Here is a 22,135-nt window from a genome sequence, read left to right as displayed (position 1 = left end):
GTGGACAAGCTACGATTGAAAGTTTGTGCAGATAGTAGCTTGGACGTGTTGTTGGGAAACGGAGTGACTGTAAAAGCCTCGGGAGTTGGCCAAGCAGTTACTTTCCGGTTAAATGACACCAACTTCACAAGTGACTTCATCTCTCTTGAACTGGGGAACGTAGATGTGATACTCGGCGTTCAATGGCTTGAAACGTTAGGTACGTGCGAAGTAGACTGGAAGGAGCAGGTCTTTTCGTTTACCTACGACGGGAAAAATGTTACTTTGTATGGCGATAAGTCCCTACATTGTACCAAATTTTCTTTCAAGTCATTGAAACCAGTCTATACAGTTAGCAAGTCAGGAAGAGAAGCGCTGCTTGCTACCTCTATAGCTACATCTTCGTTTCCAGAAGTTCGTCCTACACTCTCTGAGATACTCCAAGAATTCGCTGATGTTTTCAAGGTTCCTACAACACTTCCACCGTTCAGGGGAAAGGAACACGCGATCATTCTACAACCTGGAGTATCTTCCGTTTCTGTTCGACCGTACCGATATCCTCATGCAAGTAAAATTGCTATGGAACAGATGGTGAACGAAATGCTTACAAGTGGAATAATCAGACCAAGTACCAGTCCCTTCTCAAGTCCTGTTTTGCTAGTAAAGAAGAAGGACGGGTCACTACGTTTTTGTGTGGACTATAGGGCACTGAATAGAGCTACAGTGTTGGATAAATACCCTATTCCAGTCATTGATCAACTGCTCGACGAGTTACATGGAGCCACGATCTTTACAAAATTGGACTTGCGTTCGGGTTATCATCAGATCAGAATGGTAGAAGCTGATATTGCGAAGACAGCTTTTCGGACTGTGGAGGGTCATTATGAGTTTCTAGTGATGCCTTTTGGCCTCACAAACGCACCGGCCACATTCCAAGCTCTCATGAATCAGGTCTTCAAACCATTTCTCCGAAAGTTTGTTCTCGTTTTCTTTGACGATATTTTGGTATACAGTAGAGACGAGGAAAGTCATGCGGAACACATCCGTTTGGTCCTACAAGTGCTGCGTGAACAAACTCTATTCGCTAACCAGAAGAAATGTTCTTTTGGAGTGTCGTCAGTTGAGTATTTGGGTCACATGATATCAAAGGAGGGGGTAGCAACAGACTCTGCAAAGATCAGTGCAATGCAAGAATGGCCGGAACCAAAAACAGTGAAACAGCTGCGTGGATTTTTAGGCTTGACAGGCTACTATCGGAAGTTCATCAGAGACTATGGCAGCATTGGTCGACCATTGACGGAATTACTGAAGAAAGATCAGTTTTGCTGGTCCCAGTTAGCACAGGAAGCGTTCAGCAAACTGAAGTATGCTATGGTCCATGCCCCTGTGTTGGCCTTACCGGATTTTAATAAAACATTTGTTATTGAGTCAGATGCATCGGGATTTGGCTTGGGAGCAGTATTGATGCAAGATAAACGGCCTATAGCGTTTTTTAGTCACGCTTTGACGCCAAGAGAACATCAAAAACCGGCTTACGAACGAGAACTTATGGCGATAGTGTTGGCTATTAGGAAATGGAAACATTACCTGTTGGGTCGGAAGTTTCATGTTCACACCGATCAGCGAAGCTTAAAATTTTTGTTGGAACAAAGAGAAGTGAATATGGAATATCAGAAATGGCTTACTAAGATTTTGGGCTTCGATTTTGACATCTTCTACAAACCAGGGCCAGAGAACAAAGCAGCTGATGGGTTATCTCGCTCAATGTCAGTTTCTTCTTTATTGCTGGCTTTAACGGTACCAACGGCTCTGCAATGGGAGGATCTGTTTAAAGAAATCAAGGAAGATAGTGGAATTCAAAGTGTTATTTCGAAGATAGATAAGAAGGAGTTGATATCTAAGAAATACTCGGTGGTTGACGGGAACTTGTGGTCCAAACAACGGTTAGTAATTCCGAAACAATCTCGTTTCATACCTACTATTTTGAAGGAAGCTCACGATAGCAGACTTGGTGGTCATTCTGGGGTGTTGAAGACAGTAAAGAGGGTACAATGTTCGTTCTTCTGGAAAGGCATGTATAAGACGATTCAACAATATGTTGCCTCTTGTGCAGTGTGTCAAACACATAAACATTCTACCTTGTCTCCGGCAGGCCTTCTCCAACCACTGCCAATTCCGGAGTTAGTATGGGAAGATATAAATATGGATTTCATTGAAGGATTGCCCTCTTCGAATGGGTTTAACGTAATACTGGTGGTGATTGACCGTCTCAGCAAGTTCGCTCATTTTGTCGCATTAAAACATCCATTCTCGGCTTTAGACGTGGCTAAGAAGTTCATTGCAGAGGTAGTCAAGCTGCATGGGTTTCCAAAAAGTATAGTCTCTGATCGTGACCGTATCTTTTTGAGCTCGTTCTGGTCTGAGGTATTTCGTTTGGCTGGCACGACATTGAAATACAGCACTGCCTTTCACCCGCAGACCGACGGACAGTCAGAGGTTCTAAATAGATGTTTGGAAACGTACTTACGCTGTTTTTCATCGTCGCATCCGAGAACTTGGCATTCGTATTTGGCTTGGGCAGAATTGTGGTACAATACTTCGTATCATAAGTCTCTTCAGACTACACCGTTCAAGGTTGTTTATGGTCGTGATCCACCTCCTTTGCTGCGTTTTGAATCGGGTTCCACGACGAACTTTGAACTGGACAAGGCTTTGCGTGACCGTGATGAAGCTCTAGAGGATTTGAAACAGAATCTATTACGGGCTCAAGAAATCATGAAGAATCAAGCGGACAAGAGTAGGCGTGATGTGGAGTTTGAAATAGGCGATATGGTTTACCTGAAGTTACAACCTTATCGACAGAAGACAGTAGTTCGTCGTTTTTGTCAGAAGTTAGCTGCCAAGTTCTACGGACCCTATAAGGTCAGTGCTCGTGTGGGGAACACTGCGTACAAACTACAATTGCCTGCTGATGCTCGCATCCATCCTGTCTTTCACGTGTCTCAATTAAAGCTTGCGGTGGGGCAGCAAGTGCAGTGCAGTGTTCTACCTCCGGGGTGTCTTACAGCAGCCGATGATTTGGTAGTACCAGAGGATGTCTTGGACAAACGATACAATGTTACAGGAGAGTTAGAGTTGTTGGTCAAATGGCAGGATAAGTCTTCTCTCGAGAATTCGTGGGTGTCATATCAAGAATTCATCACTTGTTTTCCTGATTACCAGCTTGAGGGCAAGCTGGATTTCGTTGGGGGAAGTATTGATAGGTATAAGAAGGTATACTATCGAAAGAAGAAAGGAAAAGTAGCGGGAGAAGCCGTTGAATGAAACTGCGGTTACTCATTTAAATAAAGAAGTTGGGAAGCTTCTACTTCAGAGAGAGGCTTTGCAGTTGCGGAGCTGAAAGGCAACTCGAAGACTATAAATATAGAGTAGTTCTGTTACGAGTCTTTTATGCTTTGATCTTGATTGTACTAGACGTTATGAGTCTATACTTCACAGTCGCTATGAGACTGGTGATGAGTGCTTAGTTCGTTATGAGAACTTGAGTGCTTATCACAATCAGAGCTGTAACTCCATTTGATTCAATAAGAAGAACGGTATTATTCAGTTACATAGATCGAGAGTCTATCACATAACAAATACAATCTCAAATTTACAGAATTGCACCAACACATAACAGTGCGACAAAGCTATCTGATCAAATCACATTGGAAAAGAGTATACGTTCAACAATGATGAGACTTAACTAAACTAGTGTTTGGAAATGGCGTAGGATGAAAAGACGGATAAAACGGCTAGACAGACGAAAGCAAAGAGAAGCATACTAGCCGATGCGTATCCTCTGCTGAAGAACTTATCCACAGGATCAGTTGAATCTAATGCAACTAATGCTAGAAGTGCATCTTTCAAGTCTTTGCTCACTCCAAATCCAGCCGCCGAACCAGTTGCCAATCAATATGATATTATCTGTCCAAATGACATTAATTGTAAAATACATCTTAAGTCAAGCTTTGTTGATTACAAAAATCTATGTGCTTAAAAGTAAAATTATATATTTATAATTTGGTTAAAATACATTATATACCTTGTCACCGTAAAAATCGAGTTGATAATTAATAGGGTTCTTGATTCTGGTGGCCAGTTCAGAGATTGTGAAGAACAGTTGTACGACAGCGTAAACTAGTCCGATGATGGCGGCTGAGAACATGTATCTTCAACCATTCAAAAAGTAAACCAAACAGTTAATAAACTATTACAACGTACTCGCAGTTTTTGAGACCCACGCCGGAGGTGATCGTGCCGGGCGCATATGTCAGAACTTAGGGTTTGATCAGAATTTTCGTGTGGATTCGGTGGGCCAGAGTGGAGGTCTATGGTTGTTGTGGAAATCTGATGTGGGAGATGTCGAAATCGTGAAACACTCCGATCAGTTTATTCACGCTAGAATCAGAAAGGGAGTGGATACTCTAAACTTGGTGGCTGTCTATGCAGCACCGACTGCAACCAGGCGCAGTGGGCTCTGGGAACAACTCAAGGAAGTAGTACAGCTGGCGAGTGAGCCAGTGGTTATTGGTGGGGATTTTAACACGATCCTTCGGCTTGATGAAAGGATGGGCGGAAGCGGACGACTTTCTCAAGATTCCTTGGAGTTTGGGAGCTGGATAAACGCCAGTTCACTCATTGATATGGGATTTCGAGGTCAGCAATTTACATGGAAGAGAGGACGAGCGGAGAGTCTCTTTATCGCGAAACGTTTGGACCGTGTTCTCTGTTGCCCTCATGCCCGACTCAAATGGCAGGAGGCAACAGTAACACACTTACCTTTTCTTGCGTCTGACCATGCTCCATTATACGTTGATTTGGAGCCTATACTACAGACGAACAAGAGTCGTCGTCCATTTCGCTTTGAGGCGGCATGGCTAACTCATGAGGGGTTTAAAGATCTAGTGACAGCCTCGTGGGATAGTAATCTGGATACGAGACTGGCGCTAAAGAAGTTACAAGGAGTTCTGAAAAGATGGAATAAGGAAGTGTTTGGTAATGTTCAGAGAAGGAAAGAAAGGCTCTTGACTGAGATTCTGGATGTTCAAAAGAGGATCGAAGGTAATCCAACGAATGAACTACTACAGAAGGAGAGTAGTTTGACAAATGAGTTTGATGTAGTGTTGGAGCAGGAGGAGATTATTTGGTATCAAAAATCTCGTGAGAAGCTCCTTACACAAGGAGATCGCAATACAAAATTCTTTCACACTTCAACGATCATCCGTAGGAGGAAGAACAGGATTGAGATGCTAAAAGATGAGCAGGGGCAGTGGCTGACCAATGGAGAAGAGCTAGAGAAGTTGGCGATCGCCTACTACAGGAGACTTTATTCTTTGGATGATGTGGAACAATCAGTGGAAGCATTACCTCGGGGGAGCTTCGCGACGCTGTCATATGCGGATAAACATGATTTGCAGCGGCCTTTCACTGCAGATGAGATAGCGACAGCGATAAGAAACATGGGAAGCTTCAAAGCCCCAGGGCCGGATGGATTTCAACCAGTGTTCTACCAGCGATGTTGGGATACGGTTGGAAGCTCGGTGATTCAGTTTGTGCTCGACTTCTTTAGAACGGGGGAATTACCGCAGAACACAAACAATGCAGTCTTGGTGCTTATCGCGAAGGTTGTGAGACCTGAGAGAATAATGCAATTCAGACCAATAAGCCTCTGCAATGTCTTATTTAAAACGATCACAAAGACATTGGTGGGAAGGATGAAAGGGATCATGAACAAAATCATCGGGCCAGCACAATCAAGTTCTCTTCCAGGCCGACTTACCACAGATAATATAGTGGTAGTCCAAGAAGCAGTCCATTCGATGCGCCGGAAGAAGGGCAGGAAGGGTTGGATGCTGTTGAAATTGGATCTCGAAAAGGCTTTCGACAGGATACGCTGGGATTTTTTGGAAGATACTTTACAGGCAGCCGGGTTCCCTGATACTTGCGTAAGGTGGATTATGCAATGTGTTACAGGACCATCGATGAGTCTGTTGTGGAACGGAGAGATGACTGATAGTTTCAAGCCACTGAGGGGCTTACGGCAGGGAGACCCCTTGTCTCCTTATCTTTTTGTTCTGTGTATGGAACGGCTTTGCCACCTTATTGATCGAGCTGTAGTGGAGAACAATTGGAAACCTATACGACTATCACGAGGAGGACCGTTGTTATCCCATATCTTGTTTGCAGACGACCTTATACTGTTTGCGGAGGCCTCAGTTGCTCAGATACGTGTCATTAGAGGTGTACTGGAAAGATTCTGCTTAGCATCTGGCCAGAAAGTCAACTTGGAGAAATCCAAAATATTCTTCTCTTTGAATGTTTCGCAGGAGATGGGAAGAATGATTAGTCATGAGAGTGGTATTCAAACAACACATGACCTGGGCAAATATCTTGGCATGCCGGTGTTGCAGAAGCGGATTAACAAGGACACCTTTGGAGAGGTCCTTGAAAGGGTTTCATCTCGCCTTACAGGTTGGAAGAGCAAGACGCTGAGCTTTGCGGGCCGTGTGACACTTACCAAATCGGTACTGTCGTCAATTCCGGTACATACCATGAGTACAATTATGCTTCCACAGAGTACCCTTGATCAACTAGACAGACTTGCGCGCAACTTTCTCTGGGGGAGCTCCTCAGACCAACGGAAGCTTCATCTCGTGGCATGGGACAAAATTTGCCAACAGAAGAATGAAGGAGGTTTAGGAATCCGGCGCTCAAAAGAGATGAATAAGGCCCTGATAGCAAAAGTTGGATGGCGAGTTATGAATAATGAGCAAAGTTTATGGGCTCAGGTGGTGAGAAAGAAATACAGCGTAGGTGATCTCAAAGATATGAGATGGATGATGGCTAAAGGAACTTGGTCTTCTACTTGGAGAAGCGTGGGTCTCGGACTAAGAGAAGTAGTGGCTCGAGGGCATAGATGGGTGCTCGGAGACGGAAGACAGATTAAGTTTTGGTCAGATACTTGGCTATCGGATGATCCTCTATTGCTATCGCTCACATCTGTTCTGCCACAAGGTCAAGAAAATCAACTAATCAGAGATTTGTGGAAGGACGGCATTGGCTGGGATTTGGCGAACATTGCTCCGTATCTTACAGAGGATAAACGACTTGAGCTTCTTGCAGTCGTGCCTGATCACGTAACTGGAGCGAAGGATAGAGTAGCTTGGAAAGGAACCAATAATGGAAGCTTTTCTGTAAAGTCAGCCTACAGGCTGTTAACTTCTGTTGTCTCACCGAGACAGAACATGGAGAGGTTCTATCAACGTATATGGACGGTCGTAGCTCCGGAGAGAGTACGATGTTTCCTGTGGCTAGCTGGACAGCAAGTTATCATGACCAATTGTGAGAGATACAGACGGCATCTTGGTGCTGCGAACACGTGTGAAGTCTGTAAGGGAGCTCCAGAGACGGTATTACATGTTCTTCGGGATTGTCCAGCAATGGAAGGAATATGGAATCGTGTGGTTCCAATGGGTAAAAGACAGACTTTCTTTACCCAGCCACTACTTCAATGGCTGTTTACAAACCTGGGGGATAACCAGATGATAGGAGAGAGCACATGGTCCACCTTTTTTGCAGTAACGGTATGGTGGGCATGGAAATGGAGGTGTGGAAATGTTTTTGGGGACACTCGATTGTGCAGAGACAGAGTAAAATTTGTCAAGGATAAAGCAACAGAGGTGACCAGAGCAACATGCGCCCTAGGAAATCAGAACAGTGTGCCGCAACGAGAGGAGAGAAGAATAGGGTGGATAGGTCCGCGAGATGAGTGGATTAAACTCAATACAGACGGGGCATCACATGGAAACCCTGGTGATGCAACTGCAGGTGGGGTGTTGAGAAACAAATTTGGAGATTGGTGCGGAGGCTTTGCAATGAATATTGGTCGATGCTCTGCTCCACTGGCAGAATTGTGGGGGGTGTATTATGGACTGGTATTGGCATGGGAAAGGGGGATCACAAGGTTGGAGCTAGAGGTGGATTCAGCAGTTGTGGTTGGATTTCTTAAGACAGGAATTGAGGAGACTCACCCACTGTCGTTCCTGGTACGTCTGTGCCATGGCTATCTTTCAAAGGACTGGATTGTCCGAATTGATCACGTGTATAGGGAAGCTAACCGTCTAGCCGATGGGTTAGCCAACTATGCTTTTACTTTACCATTAGGAATTCATAGTTTCGATTACGTACCATCTGATGTAATTTCGATTCTTGAGGATGATGTCTTAGGCGTTTCTCGTCTTAGACATGTAGTGATGTCGTAGTTGTCGGACTTTTTTCTAATAATATAGGGAGGCTTTTCTCCCTTTTGCCCACCAAAAAAAAAAACTATTACAACGTACTGAGTCCTGACATATCACCGACCCTTTATAGGATTTGAAACAATTACTAAATGATCAAATACATATCTGGTTTAATGAATTTGATAACATAATATATATATATATATATATATATATATATATATATATATATATATAACAATTATTAAATGATCAACACATATCTGGTTTAATGAATTTGATAACATAATATATTAACTGCTAATATTTTGGGGATATATGCAAATGTTTTATCTCAGTATGCTTATGCTTAGAACCGGCGGCTCTGATATAATTCGATGCAAATGAATCTTACATCAAATTAATTAATTTGGTTTATGACATGTTTTTCCTCAACCAAACTAACCAAAACTTCAAGAGGAATACGAAGAAAAGAAAAATCAAGAGGTTCGTTGTGTTTTACCTATAGGCATAAACATCTTTGAAATAGTATTTCAAAGCGGTTCCTTGAGAGTCAATAGTGACGCTGTTGGTGCTGAGGATGATCACCGTTATAACGAGAAAAACCACCGTTAAAACCCGAAGGAAAAGGACCACTACCCTTAAAGAAACCGGTGGTGGTGATGGTGGTGGTGGTGGTGGTGCCATGTAAATAATAAGTTCCTATTAAGGGCATCTAATGATACTATTTATAAACTGGTAATCAAAGAGCAAGAGAAGAACATAAAAAGCCTGAGATGTTTGAATATAAGGCATGAAATGCCAATTTTTATAACTGGAGAGAGATGGGAGTTGACTTTTATTCGACGGGATAAGACCATATGGGTGTCAATGTCAAACAAAAATAACAGATGACGAATATTGATGTAAGGATCGTACTGTATTATATTGAATCCGTGCTGAAACTCGATCACCACGTCTGGCTTACCAAATGATAGTGATATATATAATATTATACTATATAGACTTAAAAATCACGAGACCTTAAACAAAGTAACTTCAGCGGGTACAAATATAGTTATTTGATGAAATGTATTAATATATATTTGAACCAATAATGGTGCAACGGCTAGGCTGTAAATTGACGGTATCTAAGATATCTTAATATCATGGAAGTTCGACGTATTAACAATCCACCGACTAAAAAAACAATCCACCGAATTATAAAAGAATTTTTATCCACAAATCACTAAATTTTGTTGAAGTGTGTAAACTCATATAATTTTTGACTACAACTCATATAAATTTTGAAATTTGAGAATTTTAGTCCAGAGCCAATCCTGCTTAAAATTTCTAGTATGAAATATGTGTTTGACATCTACCAGCTAAATTCTTTAACACGTGCATCTTTTTGCTATGTGCAAAGAAAATTCAAAGTTTAGAGAAGATATTTACAACAATAATACTTAGTTTAAAAAAAACAATAATACTCCTTCCATTTTAATGTAAATGGTATAATATCTTTATAGATTTTTTTGATAATTTATTCACATATTTAGATAATTAATAATTTATTAAAAACTGTGATAACATTTTTATTTTTAATTTACAGTAAAATTAATTAACTTTAAATTATTATTTTGGCGATAACTTTTTTTTAAAATAATTTTTTAGTGTGTGTAAAAATATCATACAATATGAAATTAGAAATGAAAACTATTTAATTCAGCCCCTTTTATGATGTTATCACAATATTGTTAATTAAGTACAACCTTCTTTTGGAATAGTTGAAATAATGTTTGTTTGCTGAAACCATGTTTAAATAGAAAGAAAGAAAGAAAAATATACATGGTGCTTCCCTGCCTGCTGTTTCAGCACATGATATTCCTCTACTTCATCAAATGAAAGAGCTCAATGTCCCTTCTGTGGTTTCAGCGGCTGAAATAAGCCAATCCTTGCAATCTGATTTGGAGGTAGCTCCTCCTCTCTTTACGGTTTCTTCTGATGTTTCTGTGGATTGCCAAGGTACATCAAACAACACTTTATCTTCATTAGTAGATTCTCAATCTACTCCCATTACAGCAGCCATTATGGATTCAGTTCCATCAAACATTATCAACAAGGAAGTCCAAACACCATCCATTGTTGATCCTTTAACCACATCACTTCAAGTTAGTGAATTTGAGAGTCCTTCTCGTTTCACTGTGCTAGAAGAAGTGGATGAAGTTGAGTCAAAGCATATGAGCTCTCTCAGCTTGACAAGGAGTGGGAGAGACACAAAACCTCCTATCAAATTTCAAGACTTGGAATAGAAGACAATGCAAGAGAAAGGTAAACGTGGCCGACGTGGTCGTGGATCTTCTCATTAGCTACTCTCTTTCATTTCCTTGGTTCTTTCTAGTTTCGGTCTAATAGCATTTGGTTTGAAACTTATCTTATCATGAAATGTGTTTCATGCAAACTTTACCAAACTCTAAGGTTTTGTAACCTTACCTTGTAATCGTTTATGTTTTTAATTGAAAGCCTTTAGTCAAAAAAAAAATATACATCTCTTTTTCTAACTGGTATATATATATTGCAAAAAGGTCTCCTCAGAAAACAACGCGCCGTTCTAGGTTTCCTCATTCTAACATCGTGTTGTTTTACCTTTTAAGCAAACCACAGATCCAAAAACGCGACTTTCCTCGACGGAAAAGCAAAAGTCTCTCGAGTCCAAATCCAGCTTCGAGATTCGTTGACTGATCCAACAGAAGAGAAGCCAATGTCAGAGACCGCCGTGCACGGAGAAGCAGTCGACTGGGAGTCAGAAGACGAAGATTCCGATGACTCAGAAGAAGAAGAAGAGAACACGTCTTCAGCGAATTTCGATAAAGATCGGCACTTGGTGTATCTACAGATGATGTACGAGCTGCTTCCGTACCATTATCAATCCCAGGAGATCAATCGACTCACACTTGCTCACTTTATAATCTCGGGACTTCACTTTCTCGGCGCAACAGACCGTGTTCGTCTCTCTGTTTCTCTCTGTTTTCAGTTTCAGTTATGTTCTGTAATAAATCGTTAAAGTCTCAAACTTTCATCAGTGGTTTCTTATTTTAACTTTGATTTCGTTCCTCAAGGTTGATAAAGACGCTGTTGCGAAGTGGGTTCTGTCTTTCCAAGCCTTCCCTAGTAACAGAGCTTTGCTTAAAAAAGGTACCTTTATTGTATTATTATGTCTGAGAATCACGAGAACTTCTTTACGAGTTGTGAGGTGTTGATTCTTCAGGCGAGTTCTACGGTTTCTATGGTTCAAGGAGCTCCCAGTTTCCTATAGATGAGAATGGGGTAAGGATAAGTATATCATCCTCCTCTATGCTTTCTGTTTTAGTATCTTTGGTTCTGCATGTCTCTCTGTGGGCTTTACTTTTAGCTTGTGGTGCAGGATCTAACTCACAACAACAGTCACTTGGCAAGTACATACTGTGCGTTGGCTATTCTTAAGGTCATTGGTTATGATCTCTCGACCATCGACTCTGAATCACTGTTGTTGTCCCTGAAAAACCTTCAACAAGATGATGGAAGGTATTAGTTTAAATGCATTTTGTATGCCGTAAGTTTTATAAATTAATATGTAATGGGTGTCTGATTACTTTTGTTTGTTTGGATACAGCTTCATGCCTATCCATAATGGAGGGGAGACGGATCTTCGGTTTGTATATTGTGCTGGTAAGGAATAGACTGCCTAGTGGGAGTTACAGACCATGTCTTTATGGTTTTAGTAGAGTCTTATTCTAGTTTTTTGTTTGTTTGTTTGTTTGATCAGCTGCAATCTCTGACATGTTGGGTGATTGGAGTGGAATGGACAAGGAGAAGGCTAAGAATTACATATTAAACTGTCAGGTTTGTCTCATTTTTAGTCTTTTAAGTTTCTTTTATGTGTTTAAAAAAAACTTTATTGTGCAACATTCTCTGTGCAGTCATATGATGGTGGCTTTGGGTTGATCCCTGGTTCTGAATCTCATGGTCAGTTGAAAAACAATTCTTCTATAATCTTTGACGTGTTTTTTGTGCATGTGCACTAAAGTAAGTAGCACGTATATTATGTGAACTGGCTGATAAAATTGTTACTGATTTGGTTACTAAGGACACTATAGATAATAAAGCTATTTTCATTTAAATAGTCACTGGCTTACCTACGTTGCTGCAACTTAGCTATGCAGGTGGTGGTACTTACTGTGCTATAGCATCCCTTAGATTGATGGGGTTTATTGGAGCTGATCTACTGTCCAATGATTCATCCAGTTCAATACTAGACCCTTCATTGCTTCTCAACTGGAGCCTTCAGGTATATAAGCTTCATTGATATTGTTCAGAGGTTTATATTACCCTTGTTGTTTAGTTATGCACCTGAGTGATCTTATGTTTTTTGCTTTCCTTGCTTATAGAGACAAGCCAGTGATGGTGGTTTTCAAGGAAGGACTAACAAAAGGAGTGACACATGCTATGCATTTTGGTAACTCCCCTCATCTTTTTCGCTGTCACCGGACTCTGTTTGTTACCATCCGCTGATACGGTGTCTTTTTCACTTGTGTGTAGGATTGGAGCTGTCCTTAAACTTATAGGAGGCGATGCGTTCATCGACAAAGTTGCTCTCCGCCAGTTTTTACTGAGCTGCCAGTCCAAGGTACCTCTCCCTTTAATATCTTATCTTATAGTACTAGTTGCTACCAACAAATAGAGTGTATGACCCGTTGAGATAATGTGTGACAGTATGGTGGGTTCAGTAAATTTCCTGGAGCTTTACCGGATCTTTATCATTCATACTATGGTTACACTGCTTTTAGCTTCTTGGAGGAACCGGGATTGAGTCCTCTATGCCCTGAGCTAGGGTTACCACTTCTTACATCCTTGTGAATCTGATTCCCCCTCAGAGTTTACATTCTTTTATCAACCAACTGTGACTTTTATTTAGTAAGAATTATTTTGGTTTGTGTATTTTAATGAATTTAGAAATCGAAACGAAATCTAAAAATTCCAGTGTCATGTATTTTATGATTTTATTCATGTTAAAATCATGTTATCATTCTATGAAATTTATAAATCATTGTTTAAAATTTCATAAGCGCCTAATCACTCTTTTCCAGCAGTTGATTGTTTGCTAAAATATCAAATTATTGATTAATATGTTAACATTGCCAAAAGAAATAAAAAGGAAATTGTTGTATATGAATCCTTTATATACTAAAGCACAAGTCACATAACCAACAAAATTCTGACACATGGAATAAAGTTAAATATTTACAAAATCTAAAAGCAAAAAAAAAAAGAAAAAAATTAAATGCCCTACATAAATCGTTAATATTTAAAGTTTCTAATATTTATCCCACCACTTTATGATCACAAACACGATTTCAAAACTGTTACTTTTTTGTGTGGAGGAAGTTTAATTCACGAAGCTATAAATTCATGACTATTTGTCTTCAATGTGATTTCCTATAATTTTGCAATGGTTCCACTTACTCTTCCTGTAATAAAGTTACGCTATCAAACTCCTATGTGCAGTTTTGCTTCATTGTAACCTGTTAAGGGTGAAGAAATTTCGAGAAACAATGGATATGGTTGTTGGTGGATCTAAGTTGATGGAGATTCTACCAGTTCAAAGAAACTTCACTTTAAAATCTGGCAGAAAATGAAAAAGACGGAGAAGGAAGATAGAAAGCAGACGTAGACATGGTACAGTAGCAGTAACGATTTTGATACTTTTTTCTCTATAGATTAATGTTTCAAATATTGAGTGAGAAAGTTGGTTTTGATAAGGTTATAGGAACTTCAAGGGTTGAAAAGATGCAATGCCAGTACTGCCATGGGAACATTGATCAAATTTCAAGAGAGAAGTAACAGAGGTACATATTAGCTACATGTATGTATTTTTTTTATCAAAAGCTACATGTATGCATTTCTGTCAAATTAGTGTTCGATTATTCATTAATACATATAATTCTGTAACTATGCTTTCACATTAACCACAGGGTGGTGGGCTAGTGGTCTTGAGGTAGTTAACACACCAATACGGACCCGGGTTCGAATACCCCCTGTGGCCACGGAATGCTTTACGCCCTCCCCAAGTTTAAAGTTATCGCGGCGTTGGTGCTGGGTCCTTGGGTAATGGGTATTAGTGTCGGCTGGTTCCGGGCCAGGGGGATTAGATGGTTGGCAATCGGAAACCATGTGCGGATTACGGGCCTTTGGGCAAACGGAAACCACGTGCGGATTACGGGTCATCTTTGAACCTCCTGTTAAAACAAAAAAAAAAAAAAAAAAAAAAAAAAAAAAAAAACTATGCTTTCACATCACCATCTCAGTACGAGTATTAACTAGATGTTAGATGCTTTAGGGATGAGTATGTGAGTTTATCAGTTATGTCATATATAATTAAAAGATAGCATACACTAAGTACTAACTATCCTCTGATCTATAAAGAGTCTGATAACTTCCACTTTTACGTACTGATATTTATCTCTTGATTTGCTTTCATAAAATTGTGTCTCTGTTACATAATCTTTTACTGTTTTTGGATTTTAAATATTGTTTTTGTTTGCAATTGGAATACTAAATCTAATAAGAAAAATAAACCATAAGTTACAGGTTAAGAACTAAGAAAAAGGAAGAACAAGACATAAGACATAAAACTTAACAATTTACCAAAAAAAAAAAGAAGAACAAGACATAAAAAGTGACAAGTTTCGAACTAATATATTATTCGTGAGCTAATTAAGATCAATGTAAAATTTAAAACAAAGCTAACTAAATTTTATATGTTTGTAGTTATTTATGATAAATATGTTTATGGTTTATTTAAGTATATACTCATCTCTTTCTGATAAACTTTTAAGAAGATTATAGATAATTTTATTTTAAATATACAAAAAATTAAGAATTTTTTCCCGTACGTAGTACGGGACCCAGCACTAGTTGTTTTATATTTTCATAATCTGGAATGAAGAATCATTAGAAGAGGTAATTTGACAATTCAAGTGTTGTTGAGGCCACTTGGAAGTATCAGACATAAACTGAAGAGATTGAGACAAAAGGGGAAAGAGATTCCCCACTTGGCCTCTAATGAGTCTTGTCTTTATTCATTTATCGTATTATTCCAATTTATCGGTCCATGTTCAAAGTTTCAAGACCGTAAAAAACAATATATTATCAATGTAGCGTTTCTAAGCGAATGATAATCAATTAGAACAATTCTTGTCTTTCTTCTCTTTCACGTTCACGTGTTCTCTAACTCAATATCCGCATAATATATTAACATTCGTTCAGAGCTAATGCCTTTTAAAAAGTTAAGTTAAAGTTAAACTGCTGAGTACGTGCATCTTTAAATGTCAACCACAACAGTCTTGAAGAAAATAAAAAAGTAAAAAACGAATCCAAAGCCTGTTTTTTATTCTTTATCTAAAACCATTGAATAATCCCACAAACTATTGGCTAAACAAATTATTTATCCACTGAAAATTTACAAAACCGGCTTAATCCGAGCCTGAATAATGAGCTAATGCCTTTTAAAAAGTTAAGTTTAAGTTAAACTGCTGAGTACGTGCATCTTTAAATGTCAACCACAAGAGTGTTGAAGCAGGAAAAGAAAAGTAACAAAAACGAATCCAAGGCCTGTTATTTATACTTTTTATCTAAAATCATGATTAAACCATCACACAAACTATTGGCTAAACAAATTATTAATCCACTGAAAATTTACAAAACTGGCTTAATTCAAAATAATCCAGACCAAAAAATGCTGATGACAAGGTAAGCATAGCAGCCAAAACGCTAAAATAAAAAATTTACCAAGACAATTAAAATCCAAAGAAAAAAAAAATAGCAAAAATTCCAATTATTTCAATTGTATAAAGATTTGAAACTCTTTTAAGTTCTTGGACCACCTTTTGTCATGTTCTTGATGAAAAACCTCATCTTCAACAATCCGACTCTTAAAAACTCTGTTATTACCAATTTAACCCTAGCTGACTTCCTCAGCTTCTTCTGAAATCTCGGTCACTTTCCTCTTGTAAAGCTTCTCCTCTGCGTCTCTCAAGAACTTGAATCTCGGCAATGGCGATGAAGATGATGCTGGTGAATGTGGTGATGACCTCACTAGCCTGTTAAACTCAGCATCAGTCGACGACTCGAAGAAGACCTCTTCTCTTCTGCCGTTACAAGACTCCGTTAACGGAGTGAAAGGAGGCGTGAACAACGAAGGAGAAGCACGAGGAGTGAGAAACGGAGGAGTTGAACCACTTTCCATATTTAGAAACAAATCATTCAAACTCTTTCCTTTTGTGGAAACCCCACCATCTTCGGATTCCATTTCCTCCACTGTTTCTTCCACGATAGTGAACAGAAACCTCGGCACTAGCCCTGGACCCACCACGTTCCCAAACCCAACTTCATCGCCTTCATGAGGAAGAAGACATTGCTGTTGAGTTCCAATGGGTTTAGGGCTAGAGAACGAAGGAGGAGAAGAGGAAGAAGAAGGGTTGGTGCTGCAACAGAGGATGAAGAGAAGCTCTCTTGTTGCAGGGGTAGAATAGTCATTTTGGAGATCAGGTCTAGTCGTTGTCGACCTCCTCTTCTTGCACCAGAGCAAGTAGTAGAGCTCAGCGAGAAGAGCTAGTAGCAAACAACCAAAGACTATGCTTAGAGCAAGTCCCACACTGCTCAAAGATCTCATGTTTCTTGCTCCAGATAAGATTCACATCTCTTGTTCATCATTTAATCACAATGAAAAATTGACTTTATGATAAATCAAATCCTTAAAAAAGAAAATAAATGTGAAAAATGCAGAAGGAATCTATGAAGGTTGTTTATGATTCTGAGAAATAAAGGTTTTTGTAGAGAAAAACCAGATTTAAGTAAAAAATAAAGAAATTCCAAAAATGAGTGTTACATAGTGAAGTGTGAAAGTGAAACTTCTCTATATAGCTTTTTATTGGTTAAAGGAAACTTCGCTATATATAACATCTTTTTACAAGCAATAAAAAACCTAAAATGATTACGAAATTTTACCCTTTTACGAAAGCCACGGCTGACCATTCCTTTTCTATAGAAATTTTCGGATTTATAATATATAGTTTAATTGTGTTTCAAAAAATAAAATAATATACAGTTTAATTATTTGTTTATAAAAAGAAAGTTTGTATTTACCTTCACATAGTTTCCCCTTGCGAAAACATCAAATATGGATAGCACATAAAGGCCCTTAGCCCATGTGGCGCACATGCTGATATGCAGTTTAGCTATGATATGTGAGCAATAAGGGGATGTACAAAAATCAAAGATGTGGAAGTAGAGAGTGAGATTTGCTTGTTTTGCGGTTCTTCATTCGCTGATTGATACTAGATTGGCTAAAGTCAGAGACTCACCAAATCTGAGTGTCAGTGATTCCACTTCAATTATTTTCATGATGTGCATCAACAGTTATGCAGCCTATTTCATCGACCAATCACACATTTTACGTAGCATTGATATTGATGTCCCATTTTTAGTTTGATTCTTTTTGTCATTTACCACTTGGTTTCTTTGAATCTCTTTATTCTCTTGAATTCTTGAACTTTGGAAAATTTCTTATTTCCATTCTATAATGCATGGAAAAGCGTTATATTATATACTTTGATTTGCTTCCTCCCATGTCAGAACAGACCATCCAACATTTTGCAAGCCTTGTCGGCTAGTCTCATAAGTGCAAGTATGATTTTCAGTGCATTTGAGTAGGTATTTGGATGATATGAGATGTCTAAACAAATTTGGGGTCAATTATCAACTCCGGGTAAACTCATATCCTTTCACCTGTTTCCAAAAAACATTCGCTCATATTCTTTTAACCACTTGTTTCTACACTTAAGCTCATATATAGCAGTTATATCTTCAATCTCCTCTCACAAGGAGAACTTCATCTGTTTTGGGGATAATTTTTTGTTTCCATGTTGTCTTGCATGCTAAGGTGACAAACAATAGACTGAACTGGGAAAGGTTTAAAACACAAGTGAATGAATTAAAAATACAACTAGTTAGTTCCCACCACCACAAGCTTTATTAATAAAATAAAAAAACAAAACGTATCAGCATGGGTATTTAATATTATGAATCACACAATATGTGTTTGTTATTGTATTAGCGAGCCGACACAAAGAAAGAAATATCTAAATCATCTATCTACCTTAAGATCTGCGGACCGTCTTACAAGCTACACAAGTACAGCTTGTTAAACTTTAAACTCCGATAATAGTCTCCGAGTTTTCTATGATGTCACACTCACGTTGAAGTCACTAGGAATCTGCACTTTATCCGTAAGTATATATACTATGTTATTATTTCTAAGGTTTATATTTTGTGGTTGTTAAAGATTAGAATGGTGTTTTCTTGTAGGCTGATGAGATTGGGAGACATTCAACTTTAGATCGACATTGGGAAGTTTATAGGTTTCTTTTGGATGAGAGTCGTGAGTTTCCGTTGGCTAGTGGATAGAGTCACGAGGACACTTATGGGTTGGTTAAAGTGTACGAGACTTCAACGTTATCTCAACTGTGAGTCTTTGCTTGCGGTTTTGACGTCAGTGAAGGGTCAAGTAAGAAGTTGTGATTTGGAGTTTTCAAAGGTAGTTTGATTGCTTTTTTTTTTTTTTGGGACAAAAGGTAGTTTGATTGCTTTGTTTGGAGAATTGGAGCTTAGCTGAATCGCGTTATAAAGATTTTGTTTACTAATGGGCTTCGTAATCAATATGGACCGATGAATAAAAGTTGAACTAGATAAATAGCGTTAGGGATTTTAAAATCTTTTTTATAAACAAAATACTAATTAAATTAAAAAAGAAGGGCCCAACCGGGTTCGAACCGGTGACCTATTGATCTGCAGTCAATTGCTCTACCACTGAGCTATGGACCCTTGATGCCTAATACTGTGTATTAAATTATGTTATCTGCTTCAGTAATATCATACGTAGCGATTTTCGTTTTGCCAATTGTGTAATCATATGTTTCTGCTTTGTATCAAAGATGATGCGAGGAAAAGTTTGGTCATTGGAAGAAAGAGTAAGCGTTTTACGAGCTGGAAATGGCGTTTAATCATGCCTTAGACGATCAAAGTTGCTGTCAACTTGATGAAGACATCGGATGTTCTTACATTTCTAGAGAAGATTTGATGCATGGCATGAAGGGGATGTTTGAAAGTTATTTCTAAAAATCAACTACAACTGTTAGTAGTTTTCATTACATTGTTTCTATATAATCTCTTTAACCAGCTTATTATTACATCTATTAAAAGTAAAGACCCAACAAACTTTCTATAGCCTCTTACCTTGAGACATCAAAACTCTATCCTCTCTGCAGTAAACCCAAATGGACAGTGATTTTTTTTAAATGTATGTGTCCTTCTCATGCTTGATGGATCTTCCACATGCCAGTTCTGTATCCCACAGACATCAAAGCAAGCTCCCAAAGCATGTTGGGAATGCTCAACATACTCACTTTAGACCCTGGAATCTCAGACCACTTCACAGAGATCTCAAGCATTGGAATATTAAAACGCTTGCACAGGAACACCAACTCCACATCAAAGCACCACCTGCACACAGAGTCAGCGTAGAGTCAGGTTTCAAAATGGCATACTTGCTTCAATCATCATCTTAACATTATACAATACCTTTTCAGATGGATGTTTGTGAAAAGTCTTCTAGCAGCAGCTCTAGTAAACATCTTGAAACCACACTGCAAAAAAAAAAACACATGTCTCAGTGAAACAAAAGCAATTACATACACAAATAAAAGATTTATACAAAACGTTACCTGTGTATCCCTTATTCCAGAACCAGCAGCCAACAGAACCACAAGATGGAAACCTTTCATCAAGAAGTTGCGATACCATTTCCTCTGAAAAATTGAGCGCACACATTCAAAATCCAAGAACATTTATTACATGTATATATATAAAAGCATATGTTTATGTTTGCAAAATCTTAACTGTAGCAATAGCTTTCTCCTCGAGATGAGCACGAGAACCAAATGCAGAAACTTGCACATCACCTATCCTAAAATCCACATGCTTTGATGTTGGATCTCTGATTGAGTTTTCTTCTCTAGCTACTGCAAGGATCTGAGGAGGTTCACATGAGATCAGGAGAACTGCAAACAAAGTTTTGAAGACTGTCTGAAATTTTTCTATATGCAAAAAACCTGGTTTTCGAGTTTTTCTAGGTCAGTTACTTGAGTTGCTCCATCAGCATCCAACATGAGAAGTAACTCGCCACGAGAATGCATCATTCCCTATTCAATGCTTTCAAGAAAAAGTAGAAAGCTCAGTTATTCTTTTATTCAGTCACAGAGAGAGAGAGAGAGAGAGAGAATAAATAAACAGAGGTGCATGCTATTCTTCCATTAGTTTGGACTCACTTTTCTAATAGCTTCTCCTTTCCCTTGATTTTTTCCGAGTGGTATGACCCTTATGTTGTCAAGTGTGTACTTTCTAACGAAATCAAAAGCTACTCTTTTTGTTCCATCCACACTTCCATCATCAACAATCACCACCTAGAAGAAAGAGATAAATGATGCAGATTAATAGAGTGACTCACTATGATATTAATAGACTAGCAAGCTGTGATCGTTCATTAATTATTTTAAATAGAGCTTTTAGAATTAGTTATAGAGACGAAAACCTTGAAAAGCTCATTCATATTCACCATATCAAAGGCTATATATCAAAGAGGTTATGCATCAACCTTAATCAATTTTAAAAGAGAAAAATAGAAGAATAGAGAACCATTTACCTCATAAGAAAAACTCTTATCCCGTGATGCACGACCTTGAAGGTAACTAGCAAAAAGCAAACTTCTCAGGAATGGAAGCAAATAGACAATTCTGAAAAAAAGGGAGTTTCTAAAGAAGTGAAAGTTTACTCCATCGTTTCCTGTAGAGCTGCAGGAAGTCTCTGCTCTTCATTAAACGCCGGGACAATTAAAGACAAATACTTCTCCGCAGGGTCTGAGATGTGAGGGCATGGAACCTGATGACAAATTTTTTGAAAAGCAGTGTCAGAACAAAAAAAAAAAAAGAGAGCTAAAAACGGATTCCTCCTCAGATGATATAGAGCGTGTCAAACTAATTATTATTGACAAGACAAAGCATAAGTGAAACTCTAATCTTCCTCATTTCCCACTAACCTAAAGAGTGTCAAATGTCTTGACGAGACCATTCATCAAACCACTTATCAATTCTCTCACAACCAAACCAGCATTATAACATTCAACTTTTCAACACACATCGTTAGACACACTCTCCTACATAATAATAATAATAACAACAATGTCAAAGCTCTCGTCTTTAAACGTTCTATAGGCTAATAGGATTCAAAGGCAAGACCTTTTCTCAGTTCCATTAACTGTAAACACACTAACAGCAAAATCCCAGAAAAAAAATATATTGAATTAAGACAGTACCTGTTTTAAGGATGTCGGATCCTCGAGTGTAGTTGTCACGGTCTCGACAGAACTGGGGAAAATCCAATGTAAGAAAGATCAAGACACAGGGATAGAAGCAAATCTGAAAAGTCGAGTAAGAACGTACGTACACGTTACTGTGTCTCCTTCTCCAAGCTTCTAAAACGACGACGGAGAAGACGATCAGCACCAGCGTGAGGCCGAGTTTTGCAACTGTTAACAGAAGTTCCATTTGCTTGCTCCCCAGATTCTAGATCTCCTTTGCTAAAGTTTAGTGCTTTAATCCAAGGGTAAAGGATTTGATTTGATTTGATTTGATTGCAGAGCTTCTTCCACTGAGGTCAAGCCATTCCCGGTTTGACTTTTGTGATTGAACCATTTATGTCCGGTTTTGCTCGGTTCTTCTTCAAGCATTGATTTTTCACAAACC

General features: G+C 38.7%; 4 protein-coding genes and 1 non-coding gene across 5 annotated transcripts; 1 reads left to right on the top strand and 4 right to left on the bottom strand.

Annotated features, from left to right (window-relative positions):
• Positions 1–3,615: 3,615 nt before the first annotated feature.
• LOC106454666 (CASP-like protein 4D2) lies at positions 3,616–9,582 on the bottom strand. Its single transcript, XM_013896775.3, is given in 3 exon segments — positions 3,616–3,945; positions 4,064–4,190; positions 8,764–9,582. Coding segments are annotated over 3 exon segments (528 nt in total). The 5' UTR covers positions 8,949–9,582; the 3' UTR covers positions 3,616–3,729.
• A 1,247-nt stretch (positions 9,583–10,829) lies between these two features.
• On the top strand, positions 10,830–13,336 carry LOC106451003 (geranylgeranyl transferase type-1 subunit beta). Its single transcript, XM_013892849.3, has 11 exons — positions 10,830–11,244; positions 11,360–11,435; positions 11,509–11,567; positions 11,665–11,804; positions 11,893–11,948; positions 12,046–12,122; positions 12,200–12,245; positions 12,443–12,567; positions 12,668–12,735; positions 12,819–12,906; positions 12,993–13,336. The coding sequence occupies exons 1-11, from the start codon at positions 11,002–11,004 to the stop codon at positions 13,134–13,136; spliced, it is 1,122 nt and encodes a 373-aa protein (XP_013748303.2). The 5' UTR covers positions 10,830–11,001; the 3' UTR covers positions 13,137–13,336.
• Positions 13,337–15,864: 2,528 nt separating this feature from the next.
• On the bottom strand, positions 15,865–17,883 carry LOC106451006. Its single transcript, XM_013892851.3, has one exon. The coding sequence runs from the start codon at positions 16,948–16,950 to the stop codon at positions 16,240–16,242; it is 711 nt and encodes a 236-aa protein (XP_013748305.2). The 5' UTR covers positions 16,951–17,883; the 3' UTR covers positions 15,865–16,239.
• A 1,205-nt stretch (positions 17,884–19,088) lies between these two features.
• Positions 19,089–19,160, bottom strand: TRNAC-GCA. The gene has a single exon. It is a non-coding gene; the product is annotated as a tRNA-Cys (tRNA).
• A 256-nt stretch (positions 19,161–19,416) lies between these two features.
• LOC106451005 (dolichyl-phosphate beta-glucosyltransferase-like) lies at positions 19,417–22,063 on the bottom strand. Its single transcript, XM_013892850.3, has 10 exons — positions 21,837–22,063; positions 21,706–21,757; positions 21,166–21,272; positions 21,037–21,082; positions 20,663–20,797; positions 20,447–20,536; positions 20,235–20,366; positions 20,060–20,143; positions 19,917–19,981; positions 19,417–19,838 (listed from the first exon to the last, which is right to left on the bottom strand). The coding sequence occupies exons 1-10, from the start codon at positions 21,935–21,937 to the stop codon at positions 19,649–19,651; spliced, it is 1,002 nt and encodes a 333-aa protein (XP_013748304.2). The 5' UTR covers positions 21,938–22,063; the 3' UTR covers positions 19,417–19,648.
• Positions 22,064–22,135: the final 72 nt, after the last annotated feature.

Source organism: Brassica napus, chromosome A5 (genome assembly GCF_020379485.1).
Source record: "Brassica napus cultivar Da-Ae chromosome A5, Da-Ae, whole genome shotgun sequence".
Classification (NCBI taxonomy): domain Eukaryota; kingdom Viridiplantae; phylum Streptophyta; class Magnoliopsida; order Brassicales; family Brassicaceae; genus Brassica; species Brassica napus.
This window is presented reverse-complemented; position numbering and strand designations above follow the sequence as displayed.

Excerpts from the sequence above, each read along its gene's own strand:
- LOC106451005 (XM_013892850.3), bottom strand. The coding sequence starts at position 21,937 with ATGGAACTTCTGTTAACAGTTGCAAAACTCGGCCTCACGCTGGTGCTG. Across the intron at positions 21,758-21,836 it reads AGAAGGAGACACAGTAACGT|TTCTGTCGAGACCGTGACAA; the intron begins GTACGTACGTTC and ends GATTTTCCCCAG. Across the intron at positions 19,839-19,916 it reads ACAAACATCCATCTGAAAAG|GTGGTGCTTTGATGTGGAGT; the intron begins GTATTGTATAAT and ends CTCTGTGTGCAG.
- LOC106451006 (XM_013892851.3), bottom strand. The coding sequence starts at position 16,950 with ATGAGATCTTTGAGCAGTGTGGGACTTGCTCTAAGCATAGTCTTTGGT.
- LOC106451003 (XM_013892849.3), top strand. The coding sequence starts at position 11,002 with ATGTCAGAGACCGCCGTGCACGGAGAAGCAGTCGACTGGGAGTCAGAA. Across the intron at positions 11,568-11,664 it reads TTCCTATAGATGAGAATGGG|GATCTAACTCACAACAACAG; the intron begins GTAAGGATAAGT and ends CTTGTGGTGCAG. Across the intron at positions 12,736-12,818 it reads GACACATGCTATGCATTTTG|GATTGGAGCTGTCCTTAAAC; the intron begins GTAACTCCCCTC and ends ACTTGTGTGTAG.